This window comes from Anolis sagrei, chromosome 4 (assembly GCF_037176765.1).
Source record: "Anolis sagrei isolate rAnoSag1 chromosome 4, rAnoSag1.mat, whole genome shotgun sequence".
Lineage (NCBI taxonomy): Eukaryota > Metazoa > Chordata > Lepidosauria > Squamata > Dactyloidae > Anolis > Anolis sagrei.
In genome coordinates, this window is record NC_090024.1 from 171837858 (window position 1) to 171860971 (window position 23114).

The following is a 23114-nucleotide window of genomic DNA, read 5'->3' on the forward strand; positions in this document are numbered from 1 at the left end:
GAGTCGGACACGACTAGACTTAATGTCAAAGGGGAACCTTTACCTGTATAAAATGGGACTTGAGCATCCATGGATTTTGGTATCTATGCAGGGTCGTGGAACCAAATCACTGCAGAAACCAAGGACCAACTGAGAAGCACCATTGGATAGTGGCAAAGGTGTCAAATAGTCATCCTCTAGCCCCACCTTCTGAGTCTACCCTTCGAAGAAAGACTAGAGTCACTGCAAAACAGAGACTCTGAATTCCATCGTAGTGGGTCTACTCTACATGCGGTGACTGTCACCTTTCCCAAGTATCCTGTCCACATTCTCAGGTTGCTCAGAAATGCATCCAATAATACTGGACCATTTTATCTCCACTATAGCACTATAATGCACCAGTGAAATGTCATTTTTGCACTATGATTCTGTACCTATTTTTTTAAAATGAGAAGAATACATATTCTTCAGAACATAGGACCACCTCAGCAAACCTTGGAAGATCTGTAGTGCAGATCCAAGAAATTACTGTGAATGAAAACCTGTATTATATTGTTTCTGGAAACCAAATGCATAATCTAGTGTAGACTTGAAATTCTAGAGTGTTAATTGTAATATATAGAGAGATTATGGATAGTTCAACAAAGTGCAATCAACTCTCCCAGTTCTAAACTATGTATTTTGAACTCTCCACATGGTGGGTTTAATGCAGATACATCTTGTGTGGGACATAATGCTAGTAGGATTTCACTAACTTTTGTGTGAGTGATTGTGCACCCACTGACCCTGGCTGCAGTCCTATAGGTTACAAAATTTGAACACTCCTGGTTTAACTTTAATTTTTTTTCTCATGTCAGGAGCGACTTGCGAAACTGCAAGTCGCTTCTAGTGTGAGAAAATTGGCCGTCTGCAAGGACGTTGCCCTGGGGACGCTCGGATGTTTGGATGTTTTGATGTTTTACTATCCTTGTGGAAGGCTTCTCTCATGTCCCCACATGGGGAGCAGGAACAGACAGAGGGAGCTCATCCACGCTCTCCTCGGATTTGAACCTCTGACCTGTTGGCACAAGAGTTTAACCCATTGTGCTAACGGGGGCTCTAACTTTAATATGTTTCCACAGAGGTTTGTTCTAATGGGCCCATACTCTTGTACCCGTTCCTAGTACTCTTTGAGGCCTCCTATAACTGAATATTGCAAACACAAATACAAAGAATCAAACAGTTTGCAGATTTATACAGAACTTAACTTCATATACTATAAAAATTGCAGCACATAATCTATCAAAGCCATATACCCCCACCCCGCAACACAGGACTTATTTCAGAAATCAGCTCAGTAGTTATTAGAGGTTTTCTAACTGCTCTTTAATAATGCTTTTGTCTGTCTGTTTTCTGTGCTTCACTAACCAAATGATAATTCTGAACCAGCGAGTTGACAGTGGAAGGAATGACAAGTGTTTTGTGTGCTCCTCCCTTGGCAGACACCGTGTGAATCAGCTAAACCAGAAATACAGGTGAAGAAAGAGGTGGAGGAAAGGCAAACAAACTCAAAGGGCAGAGAAGGAGAAGAAAGCCAGGAAAATGAAAGCCGTGCAAGTTGTTATTTGAGGGATCTTGGAGCACCAGACAGCCTTTCTGGAGGGAAAAATGGAGGAAACTGAGGTGGACATTGATACTCTGATCGATGAAATGGATTATATTCCAGGTCACTTCCATCTTGATATGAACTTGAATTTTGAGTCGACTTCCCCAATGAGTTTCCAAGGAAGAGATGTGAAGCTGAAACGGGAAAGTCTTATCTATGAGCTAGAGTCTGAAACCAGCACCCAGCAGTATGCCATCAGGAACCTTCTTGGGGTTTTTTCTTTCTATCTGGAGGAGGTAGAGAAAGCCAAGGAGATTTTTCTTCACATCATTCAGGAAGAGCCAGAGAACCTGAATGCTTGGGCCAATCTGGCCTATGTTTATGACAGACTGAACGATGAGCATGAAGAGGCAAAATGTACAGAGAACCTCTCCCACTTAATGGGCTTAGATACAGAAGATGGAGCTCAAGGCAATCCCCAACTCAGAACGGCCCGTTGCTTGGCTGAGCAAGGTTATGCATATGCCTTTGATGTTGGGCTCGTGAACGAAGATGAGAAGATGGAGAAGCTGACTGCAGGCCTCACTCTTTATGGCAAAGCTCTTGCTTATGGGAATCAGGTGGGTAGGTGATCATAACTCACTGTTTGGGGAGGGGAGGTGGAAATGCTGTCAGATACTATCAGCCCTCCATGATTGCTGGAGTAAGGAGCACATGGACCCCGTAAAAATGGAAAGGTGTCTTTTTTAACCTGAGAGAACGGTTTCCCAGAAATCTAGGTCTCCAATGTGATATTGTGATCAACATCCAGCAGAATCTAACCACAAAGTCGCACTGAAAGACCTAGAAACACCTGGAGCACCATTTCTCAACCTGGGGGTTGGGATCCCTGGAAGGGTCATGAGGGGGGTGTCAGAGGGGTCACCAAAGACCATCAGAAAACACGGTATTTTCTGTTGGTCATAGCTTTTTGAGTGGGACGTTTGGCCCAATTCTGTCATTGATGGGGTTCGGAATGCTCTTTGATTGGAGGTGAACTGTAAATCCCAGCAACCACAACTCCCAAATATCAAGGTCTGTTTCCCCCCAAACTTTACCAGTATTGACATTTGGGCATATTGAGTATTCGTGCCAAGTTTGGTCCAAATCCATCATTATTTGAGTCCACAATGCTCTCTGGATGTAGGTGAACTACAACTCCAAAACTCAAGGTCGCTGCCCACCAAACCCTTCCAGTATTTTATGTTGGTCATGGGAGTTCTTTGTGCCAAGTTTGGTTCAATTCCATCATTGGTGGAGTTCAGAATGCTCTTTTATTGTAGGTGAACTATAAATCGCAGCAACTACAACTCCCAAATAACAAAATCAACCCCCCCCCCCCCCCAATCCCACCAGTATTCAAATTTGGTCGTATTGGATATTTGTGTCTAATTTGGTCCAGTGAATGAAAATACATCCTGCATATCGGACATTTATATTACGATTCATAACAGTAACAAAATGACAGTTGTGAAGTAGCAACAAAAATAATTTTATATAGTTGGAGGTCACCATGACATGAGGGTCGTGGCATTAGGAAGGTTGAGAAACACTGACCTAGGGAGAACTTTTAATCAAATCTTCAAATAAAATTGACAAAAGTTAAACCCGCAAAGGTGGAGCAAATAGACAGAAAGGCAGCAAATATACTAGAATAGGTTTACAAACACACACAAACTCCTCATATCTTCTTTATGGGTGTACTATGCCTGCCTTCACCCTGGAAATATTATTCTGCCTTGCCACATTTCACAGATGAAAACTAGAACCACATCAAAGTGTGGTCAACATGGCAAACAGTATTTATGTTTTTTGTATTTATGTACACACAAACTAGGAGAGGCTGCAACAGTTTGCTTGTACTGGGTAAAACAAGACTTCACTCCCTATGCTCGTCCTCTTCTCCTCCACATTATTTGACTATTTTGTACTTTGAACTCAGTTTGCAGCAACTGAGAAGAAAAATGGAAAGTGGGAGTAAGAAAGAGGAACATTTTAAAAGTAACTGGAAAAAAAAGTAGATTCATTGCAATTGCCCCTTCCAAATCAAGGCAGTTGAAGAATATGCTGTGTGAGTGCCAACTATTTCACACCAATTAAGCATAGCTGCTGAATCACATAGAATGGCCAAAGAACTTGGAGAAAGGAAAGTTCATCATGAGAATAGGAAAGAAGAACTCTTCAGGCACCTGAGAGCTGATTGTTAGGCATTCCCTGCCCAGGTGATCTGGTGAAAAGGCAAGTTTCCTTCCTCTTAGGACCTCATCAGATTGATGAGGGGCAGTGGGGGGATTTACCAGCCTCTGTGGCAAATCCGCAGGACAGTGGGGTAATCCCATCTCCCTGCATTGCCCACAGGGAAGCTTCTCCATCACACGTGGGAAGAGTTGCCGCGTGTCTTTCCCCACATTGGCCCAGTTGCTGTCTACAGAACACGGGCCAGCCTCCCATGTTCTGGGCAGAGCTCCCTAGGATGCTTGTGACACAATTCATCTATGTAGCCTCACCGAAAGTGAGTCTGCATGGAACTCTGTAGATTAAATGTGCTGCAAGCATCCTAGGACAATTACGAAGACTCATGTAATGAAGTCCTTAGTATCACAGAGTTGGATGAGACCACATGAGCCATGTAGTCCAACCCTCTGCCATGCAGAAAGAACACAATCAAAATACCCTCAACAGATGGCCATCCAGCTTCTGTTTAAAAGCTTCCAAAGAAGGAGACTCCACCACACTGGGCCAGATAGTAATTTCTTATTAAATTTAGTAATATAAATCCCAGTACAGCTTGTTCTTTCTAACTCTTCCTCCATGGAAGAGGAGCTCACTGAATGAATACAAATATTCTGCCAGACGTTCCTTCAGATGTAAACTACTGAAATTCAGGTGTTTAATCTTGGTAGGGAAAACAAAACAAAAATAGTTCATTGGTAACACCACAGTAGTTTTAAGTGTCTGCATTGTAATGCAGAATTATACCAATGAAGTCCATAACAGAATTTCAGAGTGATTGGAGGGTTACCTTGAAGGTGGGGAGCCGTGACAGTGTGGGGTTCCTGCTGGTGTATCGCCCACCCCGTGACCCAGCAGCTTCCCTGTCTGAGCTAGCGGAGGTGGTCTCTAATTCGGCCTTGGTCTCCCAGCGCCTGGTGGTGCTGGGAGACTTTAACATCCACGCTGAGACCACTCTATCTGGCGCAGCTCAGGACTTTATGGACACCATGGCGACCATAGGACTGTCACAGATAATATCTGGCCCCACTCATCAAGCTGGACATACTCTCGACCTTGTCTTTGTGGCGGACAACGAAATGATCAGAGTGGAAGATCAAAACATCCTTCCAGTGTCATGGTCTGACCATCATCTGATCACTTTTAGACTTGCTGCGACCCTAAACCTCCGCAGGGGTGGAGGACAAATTAAGATGGTCCGCCCTAGGAGACTGATGGATCCGGACGGATTCCTGAGGAATCTTGGAGTTCTTCCTGCCTTGGAGCCTGGCGATTCTATCGACGCCTTGGTGGCTCTCTATAATGGGGAGATGTCCAGGGCGTTAGATACGATCGCACCTGAACGCCCCATCTCGTTGCGTCGTGACAGGCCATCTCCTTGGTTCACCGAGGAGCTGGCTGTGATGAAGCATACGAGAAGGGGGCTAGAGCGCAAATGGAGGAAATCTCAGGATGTATCTGATCGAGCACGGGCTAAAGCCTCTCTTAAGGCATACTCCGTGGCTATACGGGTGGCCAGGAAATCATTCACGACCACTCGTATAGCATCTGCAGCAAATAGATCATCGGAGCTGTTCCGGGTCGTGGGAGAACTCCTCCACCCACCTGTGGCGGAGGAGGTCACTGATGACCCTGCAGCTCGGTGTCGCGATTTTGCACACCATTTTGCAGGTAAAGTCGCCCAGATACGTCTTGGGCTCGACTCCAATTCCATCGCAGTGCCAGGAGAGGTGACGGAGGCACCTGCTTATCCAACCTTGTGGGATTCTTTTAGGCTTGTTCTTCCTGAAACCGTAGAGGAGACTCTTGGGGCTGTGAGAGCGACCACCTCATCTCTGGACCCATGCCCATCTTGGCTCATTAAATCAGCCAGAGGGGGGTTGCTTGACTGGTTTGTACCGATTATCAATGCATCGTTGGAGCAAGGAATTTTTCCATCTAATTTGAAGCAGGCTGTGGTTCGCCCACTCCTCAAAAAAGCTTCCCTTGACTCCACGGTGCTGAGTAACTACAGACCGATCTCCAACCTCCCCTTTCTGGGTAAGGTGCTGGAGCGGGTGGTCGCCTCCCAGCTCCAGAGTTTCCTAGACGACACCAACTACCTAGATCAGTCACAGTCTGGTTTCAGGCCTGGTCATGGCACCGAGACAGCCTTGGTCGCCTTGGTGGATGACCTCCGCAGAGAGCTGGACAGGGGGAGTGTGACTCTGCTGGTTCTCTTGGACATCTCAGCGGCTTTCGATACCATCGATCATGGTATCCTTCTGGGTCGTCTCTCCGGGATGGGCCTTGGGGGCACGGTTTTGTCGTGGCTCCAGTCCTTCCTGGAGGGACGAACTCAGATGGTGAAGCTGGGAGACGCCTGCTCTGACCCCTGGCCTTTGACCTGTGGGATCCCGCAAGGCTCTATTTTGTCGCCCATGCTTTTTAATATCTACATGAAACCGCTGGGAGAGGTCATCCGGAGTTTTGGAGTTGGGTGCCATCTCTACGCGGATGACACACAACTCTACTACTCTTTTCCACCTAATTCCAAGGAGGCTTCTCAGGTGCTAGACGAGTGCCTGGCCGCTGTGTCGATCTGGATGAGGAAGAACAAACTGAAGATCAATTCCGATAAGACAGAGGTCCTCCTGGTCGATCGTAAACCGGATCGGGGTATAGGGTGGTCACCTGTGTTGGACGGGGTTACACTCCCCCTAAAGCCACAGGTCCGCAGTTTGGGCGTCCTCTTGGATTCTTCGCTTACACTTGAGGCCCAGGTGTCGGTGGTATCCGGGAGGGCCTTTGCGCAACTGAGACTTGTGCGCCAACTGCGACCATACCTCGTGAAGGCTGATCTGGCCGGGGTGGTCCACGCCTTGGTCACCTCTAGAATGGACTACTGCAATGCGCTCTACGTGGGGCTGCCCTTGAAGACGGCTCGGAAACTTCAATTGGTCCAGCGGGCAGCAGCCAGGATGCTAACCGGGGCTCATTATCAAGAGAGGTCTACCCCTCTGTTTAAGGAGCTCCACTGGCTGCCATTTATTTTCCGAGCCCAATTCAAGGTGCAGGTGCTCACCTACAAAGCCCTAAACGGTTTGGGACCACCCTACCTGCGTGACCGCATCACCATCTACGAACCCACACGCTCGCTCCGGTCATCTGGAGAGGCCCTGCTCGTGATCCCACCCACGTCGCAAGCGCGCTTGGTGGGGACACGGGACAGGGCCTTTTCTGTGGCGGCCCCCCGACTTTGGAACGCCCTCCCAAAAGATCTCAGACAGGCCCCTTCTCTAGCCGTGTTCAGAAGGAATTTAAAAACTTGGCTGTTCCGTTGTACCTTCTCAGACTAGGAATCCCCACCCCAAGTCCTAGTAGCACCTTAGCATAACTAATCGTCGCTGCACACCGCACTTTTAATCCTACGTGCCTCCTGCCATTTCAGCACTTTTAACCCTTGTACCCCAGTGCGCCGGCCGAACCAGTTTTTAATAATGTCTTGATGTATTGCCATTGTCGTTATTTTGCTTATTGTTTTGATTTGCTTTGCTATTGTTGTGTTATGTTCTCTATTGTATTGTGTTTTGAGGCTTCGGCCTGTGTAAGCCGCATCGAGTCCTTCAGGAGATGCTAGCGGGGTACAAATAAAGTTAATAATAATAATAATAATAATAATAATAATAATAATAATAACCTGTCTAGCATATATGAAATTGCTTCTAATTATGCAAACTGTTCAAAAATGGTTTTGCACTTAATTTGATAGACAGCAATTTCATCTTGGACCCTAAAGGCACTAGATCCCATCTTGTCTTGGAAGATGGCCACCAAATACCATGTGCTATAGCCTAAATTTCCGAAGAAGGCAGTAGCAAAACCTTTTCTGAGTATCCTTTTATGATGTAGGAAGACCCATACATGTGGAGATCACGTAGTCCAGATGCAGCATCCAAGGCAATTTTTGAAAGCTCTGGCCCCTCTTAAACCCTCCTGAAACAAAACCTTTTTGTTTTTGTTGTGGGAGAAGTAACCAATTTCCTTTAAAACAAACCACAATCTCTTTGCTCTATTTGCCTTCCACAAACCAAAGAAGGCTTTCTACACACTTGGAAAGAGATTTCTGGACGTATTTGGTTTATGGTCTTTGCAATCTGCAGTGCTGCCCAGGGCAGAAAGTTGGCCCTACATTCCTAGAGCCAAAGCCTACTAGTATAACCGGTTATGAAGATCAATTCAAATCTTTGCTCACAAGAGCTAGATTTTGTTTCATTCTGGTTACTGCCATTTTACTGAATTTTGACAGCATAAGTGGCAGGAGGGAGAGACACAACTCACAACTGGCTTCCAGCTCTACTGACATTAACCTCAAGCAGATCTCATCTGATCAGTCCTGATCAGTACTTGGATGGGAGGCTGTCAACAAAGACCAGATACTATACCCTGTATTTAAGAGAAAGGTGTTGGCAGAACCACCTCTGGGTATTTCTTGTTGAACGACTCCCCGTGAAATCCATTGGTCACCATAGGTTGGCAGATTATTTTAGGTCACATACATATGTACAATTATTAACATAAAGGCATTTTTATGCAACTTGGTATCCTCTCTTATCCTCTTTCACAATGAGATGTGCAACTACTTTTCCCCGCTAAAACCCTGCAAAGAGAGCCCTAGCCCAGATCCCAGACCCTATGCACCAAACTCTATCAGCTTTCTGATAATAGTGGTTTTGTATCCCAGTCTTTTTGGCTCATGCTGTCCAAACAAGGGTGCAACTTTTGTTATACTCAGTTTACAATCTCTTGCAGCAGCAAGCCACATAAAAAGGCAGGTGGCTAAGACTCAAACTCTGTTTGCCATACACAGAGAGGTTGGACTATAGACAAACAACCGTGGAGGGCTCCAAACCTCATAAGAAATCAGTAAAAAAAAAAGGTGGGGGGAAAGAAATAGCCGTATTCTCAAGAACAAGAAATATAATAATTATCACTTTGAGTATCATAAAAAATCTTGTCTTTCAAGCTCAGAACATTCCATATTAAAGACCTACTTTTTATCTGGTGGTTGTTTGACTTGCACTATCACCCAGTTAAATTCTTAGTTGATTAAACTCACAAGATCAATTGAATAATTTGCAATTAATCTAGAAAAAATAATTTAATTTCTAGATCAGATTAACCAGAAAAAAATCCACAAATTTCAGTGCAGCTTGTTCTCAACAGAATCTTCAGATGAGCTGTCCTGGATTAGATCAAGGGCCAATCTAGGCCACATCTACAGTTGTCATCGAGGGCAGCAGAGGCCCCCGCCTTCAAATTGGTCTGACCCGCAGTGGAGAGTTCCGCAGTTCCTGGAAGGCCAAATTGGGACAAACTGATGAAATGTGCCCCAACAGACGGCTCAAACAGGGACTGTACCAAGCCTCTATGCCTTTCTATCACTTTCCCCCAAGCCCTAACATTGTAACTATTCCCCTAATAAAGATACTTAAAACTCTCTAGCTTGATACTTTGTGTCTCTTCTTGCCTGAACTATCAAATTGCATGAAATTAACCTTTTCCAGGCTCTGGGGGACCGCGAGCCTGCCCGGAATGCCTCCCTGGTGTTCCAGGGACGCCGGATCTGCATTGTTTGAAACCACAGATACAGAGTTTTTCCTTTCAGATTTCCGTATCCACAAAATGGCGGATTTTAATGTCTTATTTTTCTATACTAAATTCTAAACCTGTCTGCCATCTCGCTTTTCTTATTTTGGACCCCTACACTCAGGAAATAACCTCTCAAGTTTTGAGAATATATTTTATTAGAAACAGCTGATAGTCAAATATGCCGATTCCATGCCTGCTGCCTCATCGCTCCTCGCTGCCTCTCGCCTCTGCCAAGCTTTGGACCCGGGGACTTGATGTGGTTCCCCCATGGGACTTCGGGGAAGAGCCTGGCCAAGGGGCCCCGGACCTTGGGAAGAGATTCTCGTTTTCTAAGGACCAAAGTGTGAATCCATTGCAGCACAGCTGGAGTTCCATCTGCCAGCCTTTGCAAAAATCGAGGATTTTCTGTTGCCTGTTTGGAACTTCAGAAAACACCATTTCCCCATGAACTTTCTTCAGAGACACTGGACTCAAAGCCTCCAAATAAAATTAAATCTTTTATTAAATATACTTGGGATGTGGTACAATGATGGGGTTTATTGCTATAAAATGTTTATGTTTTGAATGTATGTATATCTTTTTATGAACTATCCTTTGCCCTTTTGCTTTGCCCAGCTCCTGGCCCCTTCCCCAATCTTAGAGCGATGGACAGAAAGCATTCAGCTGCCCGAGGGGGCTGTTGCCCTCACAAAAACAAACATTTCACAAACTCTTGCATGGACAATAGCAAAGGAAGTTCCTATTGATTCTCTGAGTTAGTCTGATTGATAGGCATTTCTTCTGGTCAAGTTTTGATTAATAGAAACAATACGGGCCAAACTGCCCACAGGGGGTCTTCTGCCCAGCTCTGTTTTGCCTGACCCGAAAACACATCACAAACATTCCTTATCAGATTAGGGACAGGAAAACCCTTCTTAAGTCAATCAACTTTTCTTTAGCAAAACAATAAGCCAGTCCCCCAGCTGGCCGACTTCCCGGATGCAGGGACACATAGTTTCAGGAATGTCATAATCCTATTACTCTCCATTGTCCCTGATCGTCCTGCCTCCTCTTCCCTGATTCGCCAATTCCCCGAAGCGGGGAAAGTGTCCTGATAGGCTTCCCTGAAGCGGGGAAGCCTCGTGATTGGCTCAGGCTGAGGGTGGGCCGCCAAGCCTCCTCCCAGCTGTTCGGCCACCAGCCAATCACCATCAAGCTGGGCGGGGAAGGGAGGGCGGGAAATTTGAAATCTCTGTACATGTTTTTGCTATAAAAATTCTTGCAAACTTTGTAGCGGCATGCTTGTGGGTGAGCTATCCTTGCAATTGCATCCGCTTCAGCTAAATCGCTCAATTAAAAGCCTCGGTCGCCTACTTCTTCCACTTTGGTGAGATTATTATTATTTTATTATTTTTTATTGCTGAAATTCATCTTCTCTGTCCTCGCCAAAGTTGCGGACCCTCTTTGGTGTGGTCTTACTGGAGAGACCCTCCTAAAGTCCGTATTGACTTCACTCTGACTACTTAGGTCATTGTAGATGTGGATCAACTTCACAATGGCCAGATACTGCATGTGGGACAAGGTCTCCTTAATTCACCCTTGCCTTGTGTTAGCCAAAGTTGGGGGAAAGTTGGGAAACAGGCGGAATTGCCCCCACTGCCATTTCCTGTGCTCAGGCGGCTTTGTGCTAGATCAGTGATTGTCAGCCTGTGGGTTCCCAGATGTTTTGGCCTTCAACTCCCAGAAATCCTAACAGCTGGTAAACTGGCTGGGATTTCTGGGAGTTGTAAGCCAAAACACCTGGGGACCCACAGATAGAGAACAACTGTGTTAGACTATTCAGGTTCCTGGAGCTATTTGTAAGTGCTGGTATTTATAAGAATGCAATGACTACTTGTATTTTCATGCAATATTTCAGATTCCTTTGGAGGAGAAAAGGAGTTGGTATTTTACAATGACCACACTGCATATCAGGTAAAAAGGGAATGCAGGAGGGAGGGAGGAGAGGGGAGTGAAGTGAGGCATGAGAGCTGCAAGTGGCCCCCAGGGAATTTTTTTTTCAATAGCCACAAAATGTGCCCTAGAAGAGCATAGGGGCATTTTTGTCATATTTGGAGTAGACTGTGCTATTTTCAGCCCATTTGACTTTTAAAAAGAATTATTTAAAGCATTTGTATCCTGCCCTTCTCGCCCCAAAGAAGACTCAGGGCAGAGCACAACACAACATAGAAACTGCAAACATTCAATGCCGAAATATACTAGACTATACACATACAAAAACATTAAAATCACATAACTTGACATTAAAAACCTCTGTTTAAATCTGGTAGCTACTTCCTTTCACATCCTGTTCTTAAGAGTCCTCTTCGGGATCTAAATTGAACATAGTGACATAAGTACAGAGGGTGAGGTGTTGGGAATATCCTCCGACATGTCAAATGACACGGGCCCTCAAACTAAGGCCCGGAGGTTGGATATGGCCCTCGCCCAGGGTCAACCTAACTCTGAAACTATTTGAAAGCACACAACAACAACAATCCTATCTCATCAGACAAAAGTAAGCCCACACTTCCCACTGAAATATTAATAAGTTTATATTTGATAAAATTGTTCTTCATTTTAATTATTGTATTGTTTTATGTGTTTTTTGCACTACAAATAAGATATGTGCAGTGTGTATAGGAATTCATTCATGTTTCTTTCAAATTATAATCCAGCCCTCCAACAGTTTGAGGGACTGTGACCTGGCCCTGCATTTAAAAAGTTTGAGGACCCCTGTCAGATTACATATGTGATCAAGCAGCATTATAGAATGCTCAAGATGACAAGCGTTATCAGTCAGGGGAGCACCAAAAGCTAGGAGATGTGCAAAAGTTTGATTTTGCCTAAGCCTACTGCGAAGGCCAAGAGTCTACCCACTCTTCCCCCTGCTGAGTTAATTAGTTTGAACAACATCTTGCATTTCGAAGTCAGTTTGCAGCAACTAAAGTCAGCTCAGGACAAAGTGGCTGAAGCAGAGAAAACTGAGCTATTTGAAAAGCAGCTGACAAAGTGGGATGATAGACAATGAATCGGGGTTGTCCCTGCAGAACTGCAAAAGTTGGAGAGTGTGTGTAATCATAAAGGTGTTAAATTATGATATGCACTACATCGATTTGTCTTTCCTCCCCCCTCCTCTGGTGACTGTCCTATAATTTATTTATTTATTTATTTATTTATTTATTTACTATATTTCTATACCGCCATTCTCAGCCGGAGGGCAACTAATGGTTGAATCACCTTCCCAACATTTGTTCCTAGTTCAATCAAAACATGCATCTCAAATTTCAAAACCCTGAAACAAAACAAAAAAAAGAAAAAAATATTTGCTGGCAAATGTAATGTGCAGTGGCAAAAAAATGTACTTTTTGTAATTTGGCCAAAAAAAAAAGGGTTCACATTACAGTGGTTGCATGCTTATTACTCCTTCTTTATAAGCAAAAACAAGACTATGGAGTAATGGGGGCTGTAGTTTTACAAGGTCTTGAAGCTTCTCTGCCAAAGTATGCTGATGCCAGGACTGCATAACATTGAGCTATGATAATTAAATTACAGGTGATATTCCTCAGTCAGGAGCTCCAGGTGCTCCTGAAGCAGCTGCCCCTTTTGATTTGGCTCAGCACTGAATTTAACACATTATGCAAATTTAATGCACACCCTAATTTTGACAAGGTAATTTAGCCCAAAAAGAGAGCATTAGATTTGAATAAATAGGGTAGTCTGTGTATATATACACACACACCACATACACATACATACATGTACATATACAGTAAATAACAACAATGGTTACTTTCTTTGTTTCAGATTAGATGGGATGAGGATGAACAAAGGAATTGATGAGGAAAAAAGGGTGTCAGCCTTCAATAGAACCCTGGTTTTGGTTCAGCAAGTCCTGAAGTCCTCTCATCTACATTGCAAAGGTAGGAAAAATAATTTAGGCAAATTGGAGCAATAATTTACATGATCTACAAATGACATAAAATCTGGCATGCTCCCTCAAACAGTCCAAGTTTTTGGCTTAGCTCCCAAAGATCCTGGCCATCATAATCAATACTGCTGCCGCCAGAATGGGCACTCACACCATCAGCAAGGAGAGGTTTGAGCAACCCCTCTTATTCTTGGTGGTCATGTAGGTGTGCACATGATGACCAGCTTGCAGGGAGCTGTATGGCTGGCAAGGAGCATCAGTAGCAATATAGAACAAGCCACCCCTTTCCCCATAGTGATCAGCAAGGAAAAGGGGTGACGGTGACCGTGTCCATCTAGACAATGGATCAGGCCAAAAACAAAGCTGATCCAGCTGTCCAGAGGGCTGCAAAGCCGTAAGATACCCTGAAGTAGTGGTGTCAAACCTGTAGCTCTCCTAAGTGTTTTGGACTTCAGCTCCCAGAATTCCTGGCCATTGGACAAGTTGACTAGGACTTCTGGGAGCTGGAGGTTCAAACATCAGGAGGGCCACAATTTTGACACCTCTTCCTGGAGTTTTATGCAAACTTCAGACTACCTCGCAGTTTTGTCAAAAGCAAATCCAATTCAGGTTAACATAATAGAATCATAGAGATGGAAAAGATCCCAATGGCCATGCAGATCAACCCCCTGCCATGTAGGAATATAGAACCAAAGCAGAAAACAAGCCTGTCCCCTCCTCAATGTGACAGCCTTTCAACTATTTAAATATGGATATCATTTCCTCTCTCAGCCTTTTCTTCTCCAGGCTAAATATACCCAGCTCCCTAAGGTGCTCCTCAAAGAGCTCAGCTTCCAAACCTTTGATCTTTTTGGTTGCCCTTCTCTGGACACATTCCATTTTGTCAATATCCTTCTTGACTTGTGATGCCCAGAACTGGACATAATATTCCAGATGAGGTTTGTCCCAAGCAAAAATAGAGTAGGACTATTACTTAAGAGCAGAAATGCCCCAATTGATGTCCCTGTGGATCATATAGACAGCCACTGCTGGATCTGAGATGATTCCAATTTTTTATGACTATGTACACAAGCTCACAGTTACCAAGTTCACCTGCCTCTTTAAAGACATTGAATGATCAGAGGAGTAGCCTAATGGAGCTTGGATGATGCTGTGGGTAGCACACAGCTCTGAATGCTTCATTTGTGCTAGCTGTCTCTAGTTGTTTCCAAGGGCATTTGGAAATGAAGTGTCATTTCTAGTGTGACATCCCAACCCTTTCACATGCATTGAATTATAACTTTCATATCCCTGAGACAATATCACCTGACTGGAAATGATAAAAAAATATTGTCCAACATATACAGAGGAGAGTAAGTCAAAGAAGGGAGTTTTATTGTTGACCAGCTTTGATTTAATTTGTTCTCTTTGTGTAGCTTTGGCCTGGTGTTACCTTGGGATACTCCTCGAAAGGAAAGAATCATTCTCAACTACCCCAATGGGCATTCATGATTGTGGTTACTCTGGAACAGAACCTCTTGATTGCTTTGGAAAGGTAGGCTTATATTAGCAGGATTAATATGTGCTAAATAAATCATAGATGGGAAGGGGCTTCACAGTGGCCGTTCCCAGACTTTGGAACTCCCTCCTTGGCATCTTCTCTGCTTGCGTTTTGTGGGCAGGTAAAAACATTTCTCTACTACCAGGCATTTGTAAAATGACGAGGGTAGAGCTTTTAAAAGTGGTGTGATGGAAATGTTAAAGCAGGTTTAAAGTTTTAATATATTATGTAAATTAGCCTTCCTGGGTGGCACAGCAGGTTTAACTGCTGAGCTGCTGAACTTGCTGACCAAAAAGTTGGCAGTTTGAATTCGGGGAGAGGGGTGAGCTCCTACTGTTAGGCCAACTTCTGCCAATCTAGCAGTTTGAAAACATGCAAATGTGAGTAGATCAATAGGTAACAGCATTCCATGCAGTCATGCTGGCCATGTGACCTTGGAGGCATCTGTGGACAATGTCGGCTCTGCAGCTTAAAAATGGAGATGAGCACCACCCTCCAGAGTCAGACATGACTAGACTTTATGTCAGGGGAGACCTTTACCTAATATGTAAATTGCTTTTCAATTTTATATTTATATTTTATCGCATTCACATTGTTTTTAAATAGCATTATTATATATTTATTGTAGGCTGTCTTAAGTTGCTATATTGGAAGAAAGGCAGAATATAAATAAATAAATAATATTAATAATATTAATAACATTAATAAATAGCAAGTTAGATTTTTTTTTTATCTGGTGGAGGGTATATATTTTTTGTCAACAAGATTTATTTTTTTAAATAATGTAAGGGGTGGGTATATGATGTTGCCTGTTTGGTTGCAATAACCATTGTATTCTAGTAATATTCAGAGAGATGGTTGTACCAGTCTATTTAATCATAAAAAGATATAGCAGAATATAGCAGCTTAAGCGGCTGAGGGGGAAAAGGAAAAAGTCTGAGACTGTTAGGAATTGTGGGAGTTGGAGACTAAAACACCTGGAGGGCCGAAGTTTGCCCATGCCTGCACTAGCGCCTTTGGGACTAAAAGAGAGAGAGAAATTGCATGCATAAGTTTTTTGTGGACTGTAGTCCACTTCATGAGATGCATGGAAAGACATATAAGTGTACAATATAATGAAAATGCAAAACATGCTAGTGTGATAATAAGAATCAGTTAAACAATGGTTACAAAATATTGTCAAAGGCTTTCATGGCCAGAATCACTGGGCTGTTGTAGGTTTTTTCGGGCTATATGGCCATATTCTAGACGCATTCTTTTCTGACGTTTCGTCTGCATCTATGGTAAGCATCCTCAGAGGTCACTACCTCTGAGGATGCTTGCCATAGATGCAGGCGAAACGTCAAAAGAGAATGCCTCTAGAACATGGCCATAGAGCCTGAAAAAACCTACAACAACTCAATGGTTACAAAAGCTAGGTAAAAGATTAAAAAGTGTGAGAGAGTGTCTACATACAATCATAGATCAGCAGATGAGCACATGGGCAGTGATAGAAACTCTTTGTCTTGTCCATTGGAATGGATATAAGGCCAGTAAATTATTGTCATAAAGCAAGAATGAGGGAAATCATTTTGCATGTGTAGCTGTGATGAAAACGAATGTTTTAATATATGTATGTGTCATGAAAATAGTCTCAAACCATTGCTAATGAATTCGAATTTGTGATCATATTAATTCATATGCTTCTAAACTTTTTAAAATGATTTTGTTAAAAAAAATTGACTTTATTTATTTATTTATTTATTTATTTCATGCACTTTTACCCCGCCCTTCTCCCTCTGAAGGTGGACTCAGGGCAGCCTCACACACAAGCACCAAATGATGCTGTCAACAAGTCATTAGAAACCATTAAAACATCAAAAATCATTAAAACACATTCATTAGACAGTAGACTTGCAGGTTTGACATGAATATTGACATGATCTGCAATTGCTGTAGACACCATGCTTTAGGAGAGTCTTCCCCAACCTGGCACTTTCAAGATGTGTTGGGCTACAAGTCTCGCCACCTTCGGGGAGCAGCTGGATTTGCAAGCATTTTCTCTGTTCTGTGGTTTCAGAGGCAAATATGAATTATTAACAGAACAGCCAGTGAGCAATGTCAATGTACATTGGTTAGTTGCTTGAACTCACTAATGTTTAATGCAATGTGTTAATCATTTTCTACAAACATTCTAATCTCCAAAATAAATATATTGCTGCTTATATACAGAGTAAAAAGCAATTGACCAACTGTTGCATGGTTTCTGTCTTATCAGTTCCTCATTGACAGTTTCTGTTCTTCTTAAAGCTTTTGGCCAAAAGTTAGAACTGTGTCTTTTCCCTTTATTGATTTATTCATTTATTTGAATCTTTCCCCTGATTCTATTATGCATTTGTTCATTCATTATCCACATATCTAGCTTTATTTTATTGACATATCACTTACTGCATGTATTGCTACTACATTCTGCAAAAATATCTAGCCTGTGTGATTCTCAAAAAGCTTAGTAATTCATGAGTTCTGAAATAAGCTTGCAGAGTAGAAAAGCAGGTAAATACAAGTAAATTTTGAAATGTGTGTTAAAAGCTCCTGCACCCAGAATAGTTATTTAAAAGAGGAAAATTCAATAAATATTCTTCTCATGGAACCATGTGAAAAGCGACACCTGCTGGATCTCCCTCTTCTACGCAGTCATTAAAAATGCAGAAACGCTTTCCAGTTTTCAACTTGGTAACCCAAGTTCAGCCTGTGATAGTGGCCAGATTACGAATATAATCAAGTAAATGTCATCTGTTTCTAGCCCAAGAATCTAGAGATGGAAATTCACTAATGGAAAAAAATGTCTTCTGGATTGTTTGCTTTTTAAGGCCATAGAAATAGCAAAGGATAGTCCACCTGTTCTAAACCGCCTGGCAAAAATCTTCCACTTCCTTGGCAAGCAAGAGATGGCAATGGCTGTCTGCAACATGGCCCTGGATGTTCTGCCAGATCCAGTACTCAATTGGCAGGCCTACTGCATGCATGCCAAGGTAAGCACTTCACTATCCTTATAATAAGCAAATCCTTTTCTATGGGAATGTCTTTAAGTAGAATTATTATCTTAAATTTGGTGAAGAGATGTGGCATCAGCATCATATTTTCTGACAGTTTTACTGCGGACAATCACACTATCAGGTGACTAGGCATGGTGACTTTGTATTGTCTCCAGTTGTTGTGTCCATTCAATTCAGTCTTTCGTTATGGCAACTTTAAATGTCACAAATGACTTTTCAATAACTTTAAAGCATAGGTTCTTTTTATTACAATTTCCAGTGTGAGAGGGTATATCAGATTACAGAAAAACATTTAGACAAAGAATGACATTGGGCATACAGACATACAGATTCTATACAACTACATTGGATTCACAATTACATGGATAACAAACAAACAAAGGAGAATTACATTTTCACTCAACATTCACACCACATATGCATGCACTCATCCTCATGCACCCAAATATTATTATACCCTTTTCTCCCTCCTTGGAGAAACACCTATTAGGCCAAACCCTGCTTTCCTGCAGCCTGCCAACGCACAGTTCCAAAACTCCCATAACTTCAAAACTTCTCTTTCCCTAAGAACAATGCCAAAGACCAGATATCTGGTTTCCATATAGCAGAACCCGACTCCCTGCGCAAAATCTAAGACTCCAAAAGCACACTTCTTCCTCTCCCTTGAGAAAGAAGCCCCAAAGTGACCAGACTGCTCCCTTGCAAATCTGCCACTCTCCCAATACACCATCTCTGTCCTTCCCATGGAGCAGAGCATGGCGGGTGAACCAGACTCCTCAGGTCGGTCACAATTTGAGCATTATTAGACTGAGTCTTTTACAGGAATATTCTGCTGATGTAGTCCCAAAGTTGTAAATTAATGATAGATGTCTTCTATCCTGGCTCCATCTCAGTTTCCTGGCCAGATGTTTACTAGTCTTGATTGGTGTTGACAAACACAAGGCTTGTGTTGACTCCTTTCTTAACATAAAGAATGCTGCAAACATTTCCTCAATTGAAAGAACCATTGTCACAGTTCTTACCAGAGTTTACTTTTCAGTACTTATTAGCAACTTTTAATTACAGTCCAGCAAGCAGGTAGTTAGTCATTGCAGGCCTTAATATTATACTGGTGTCTCCAAAATTATTAACACAATCCATACATCCTTTCATCCTTCTATTCATACCCACACATCATTATATCATATTAAATTCACATTTCTCAAATCTACATATTAATTTTTTGTGACATAAGGCGATCCTATCATCGAGGGTTTTAGGCAGTATTTGTTCAGAGGGCATTGTCTTTCTCTGATACTGAGAGTATAACTTTCCCCAGTTCACCCAGTAGATTCAAACCACGTTCTTACTGTTCTAAACGTTCATCACACTAGAGAACAAATCCACTTTAAATCCGGTTTCTGCCTCCTGCAGAATTCTGGGGTTTGTAGTTTAGTGAGGCTATTAAAGTCTCCTCCCAAAACTACAAACCCCATAATTCTGCAGCAGGCAGAAACCGGATTTTAAGTACATTCATTCTCTAGTATGATGAGGCCCCTAGTCCAACACTCAAACGATGACACTGTATTGGCTCCCATTACCTCCAATATTCCAGCACTTTGCTACTCACAGTAGTCAGAAAAACAAGGAAAAGGTATGTGTCTGCATCCCTCATTTGAACTTCATTTACACCAGGGTGGGCATGCAGTCTTCAAGACCATTTTGGTATTACCAAGGGTTCCCATGCCATTTTTGGGAGAGGCATTCTTTTGCTCTCAGTTGGCCAGTAACCTCTCCTCAAACCTCTCGGAGAGAAACTGTTGGTCATGTGGCCACATTTGGGGCCACACTAAACTTTTTCATGCCTCAAGCTACATTACTTCAACCTGCCTGCTCAACAGTTGTGTTTTAAAGAAAGGGCTAAATAGGACAAGCACATACTCTCCAACATTTCACAGATGAAAACAGGGACTTCCATATGAATTGGTAAAGTGGGTGGCTGAACAACATGAAGCCATGACTGAAAAGGTGTAGGCAAGTGCAAAACCTATTCATGAGGAAGAAGCCATAAAACAATTGTGTTTGTCTACTGAATTATGTACATACGTAAATCCAGAACAAGCAACATCTAATCAATCAAATCTGGAGCACTGCCTTATATTCCTTAAAAACCTATATTGATTGCCAGCAGCAGAAGGCCTCAGAAGTGGTTTTGCCTGTTCCTTCCTCTGAAATATAGCCTGTTGTATTCATAGGAAGAAGTAAAGAAAGCTCAACCTTTCTCTCTGTTTAGATGCTAATCAAGCTGTATTTGCGTGACTTGGAACGTGTTAAAATGGGCTTGGGAGGAATGCCAGAGCAGAAGAACCTCCTAGATGCCAAAGCTGATCTTGAAAAAGTAATGAAAGTACATCCATGCCTCAAGACTTACTTTAACCTAGGCCAGGTGAGTGAAAACATCCCCTTTGCCCAAACATTTTCACTGTTTTCATTTTGTTTGTTACTATTTCTGCTTTACTGGTTACTACTGTATTAATGTTGCCATTCAGTTAGCCTTTTAAAAATTTGTGAATGTTCATTTTTTTAAAAAAAATGCTACTTTGTATATCTGTGAGGTCAAGGTGACAAAAGAAAGCATCCACAAGTTAGAAAAGGCTGAAGCAGATGTAACCATTTTCCTTCTGCCCCAGTGTACTGGGAAGGATAAGATTTTGCCCCTTCTCTCATCTCTCCATTATGCCTCATCTAAACTGCCATATTACTTACTTAGGCGATCCCTCATAGCCCGAGGATGATGGTACTCCATCTGGTGTCTTGGTGGTGTGTTCATAGGTGGCTGTGGAGCTCTATTCTTGATCTGCATGTTCTCCTGCAGTGAGAAATCGGTTTCCAGGTGGAAGGTGTTGGCTTGATGTGCCTTCTTCTTGGCACATTTCTCCCTTTCACCCTCCATTTATACCTCTTTGAATTCTGCAGCACTGCTGGTCACAGCTGACCTCCAGTTAGAGCGCTCAAGGGTCAGGGCTTCCCAGTTCTCGGTATCTATGCCACAGATTTTATGGTTGGCGTTAAGCCCATCTTTAAATCTCTTTTCTTGTCCACCAATGTTACATTTCCTGTTCTTGAGTTGGAAGTATAGTAACTGCTTTGGGAGATGGTGATTGGGCATTCGGGCAATGTGGCCAGTCCAGCGGAGTTGATAGCATAGGAGAATCGCTTCAGTGTTGGTGGTCTTTGCTTCTTCCAGCACATTGACATTTGTCCACCTGTCTTCCCAAGAGATTTGTAGGATTTTTCAGAGAAAGCGCTGATGGAATTGTTCTAGGAGTTGAGTGTGATGTCTGCAGACAGTCCATGTTTCACAGGTGTATAACAGGGTTGGGAAAACAATAGCTTTGTAAAGAAGCACCTTGGTCTCCCTACGGATGTCCCGATCCTCAAACACTCCCTGCTTCATTCAGAAAAATGCTGCACTTGCAGAGCTCAGGTGGTGGTGTTGTATTTCGGTGTCAATATTAGAAATCAACAACATTTTATAATGTTACACCATTAAGCTTTATTTATGGCATTGGAGAGGGATTGGCTGGTGACTGCTGGAAGAGCACTGCGTTTGGTGGTCCCTATGTAGACTTGTCCACTTCTGCAGGAGTCTACCGTATACCATGCAGCTGTGGACAAGTCTACATAGGGACCACCAAACGCAGCGCCCAAACACGAATCAAGGAACATGAAAGGCACTGCAGACTACTTCAACCAGAGAAGTCAGCCATAGCAGAGCACCTGATGAACCAGCCTGGACACAGCATATTATTTGAGAACACAGACCACTCCAACAACCACCATGTCAGACTACACAGAGAAGCCATTGAAATCCACAAGCATGTGGACAATTTCAACAGAAAGGAAGAGACCATGAAAATGAACAAAATCTGGCTACCAGTATTAAAAAACTCTAAAATTACAACAGCAAAACAACAGAGAGGAAACAACCAGGCACATCTTAACACCTCTCAGCAAGAGATTTTCCCAGGCTCAGCCAGGCCTTCAAATGCTAATGAAGGTGGTCAGTTGAAACATTCACACCTAGCTCCAGCAGAGAAAAGCTCTTTGCCCCACCCCAGCCATTCCACAGATATATAAACCCATTGTCCTAATTCCAACAGACCTCACTACCTCTGAGGATGCTTGCCATAGATGCAGGCGAAACGTCAGGAGAAATGCCTCTAGAACATGGCTCTATAGCCCAAAAAACCCCACAAGAACCTAGTGTGTGTTTTTCATCTTCTTTTTCTCTGCTTCCTGTCTAGGTGTATTATTACATGGGAGTGGATGCCATCCAGGAACTTTTCCTTGTGGATGAAAATGCCCTGAATAATGCCCTCATGTTTTTTGCAAAAGCCATGGAATTTGACATGGGGAATGTCTTGCCTGAAATCCAGCTGCTGAGGGGGAAATGCCTCCAGCTAAAAAATGAAGAACTGAATGCCATTGAATGTTTCAAGCAGGCAGTAGAGCTGGATGATGTGGGCTCAGTGCATACAGAAAGTTTCCGGTGCTTAATGGAATTGCTGCTTGTGTTGTTCAGCCAGAAGAAGATAAATACAGAGATGCTGATGAAGGAAGTCGAGTTGTGGGTGAAGAAGGCCGAGGAGAAATATCCCAAGCAGCGCGTTCAACAGGAACTCAGGCTGGTCTGTCGCCACCACACAGCAGAGGTGCTTGAACTTTCCAAAGCCATGGTGGCTAGAGGGAAGACTGAGCTGGTGAAGCTGCTCTTTGAGACCATGAAGTGTGACTTTAAGAGAGGCAGAATGAGCGAACGGTCACTCTCCTTTTGATCAGCTGATTTCGTAGTCATATCACACAACCATGTTTTCCACCACGCCCAGAACTTTACTATAATTCTGTTCTGCCCATTACTGGAATAAAGAGACTATTTTTAAATAAATAAATAAATGATAATAGCTATATAATACAATCTGATTTGTTTTAGAACACCAAGGAACATATTATTCTATACTCATGGATGAGATGTGAGCTCTAACATTCAGAAATGTCATTTCATGTTTATTATTCACAAGTAAAATACTTGGCGTCACTTGATTCAAAATTGTTAATCCATCCTCCCCTGAGTGCTATTTCTCT

General features: G+C 42.9%; 1 protein-coding gene across 1 annotated transcript; it reads left to right on the forward strand.

The window, feature by feature from the left end:
• The first annotated feature begins 1503 nt into the window (after window positions 1–1503).
• Window positions 1504–23001, forward strand: TTC22 (tetratricopeptide repeat domain 22). The gene is made up of 7 exons (XM_060773570.2): window positions 1504–2184; window positions 11364–11419; window positions 13292–13407; window positions 14831–14949; window positions 17805–17966; window positions 20263–20415; window positions 22277–23001. The coding sequence occupies exons 1-7, from the start codon at window positions 1627–1629 to the stop codon at window positions 22805–22807; spliced, it is 1695 nt and encodes a 564-aa protein (XP_060629553.2). The 5' UTR covers window positions 1504–1626; the 3' UTR covers window positions 22808–23001.
• Window positions 23002–23114: the final 113 nt, after the last annotated feature.

Excerpts from the sequence above, each read along its gene's own strand:
- TTC22 (XM_060773570.2), top strand. The coding sequence starts at position 1,627 with ATGGAGGAAACTGAGGTGGACATTGATACTCTGATCGATGAAATGGAT. Across the intron at positions 2,185-11,363 it reads CTCTTGCTTATGGGAATCAG|ATTCCTTTGGAGGAGAAAAG; the intron begins GTGGGTAGGTGA and ends GCAATATTTCAG. Across the intron at positions 17,967-20,262 it reads CCTACTGCATGCATGCCAAG|ATGCTAATCAAGCTGTATTT; the intron begins GTAAGCACTTCA and ends CTCTCTGTTTAG.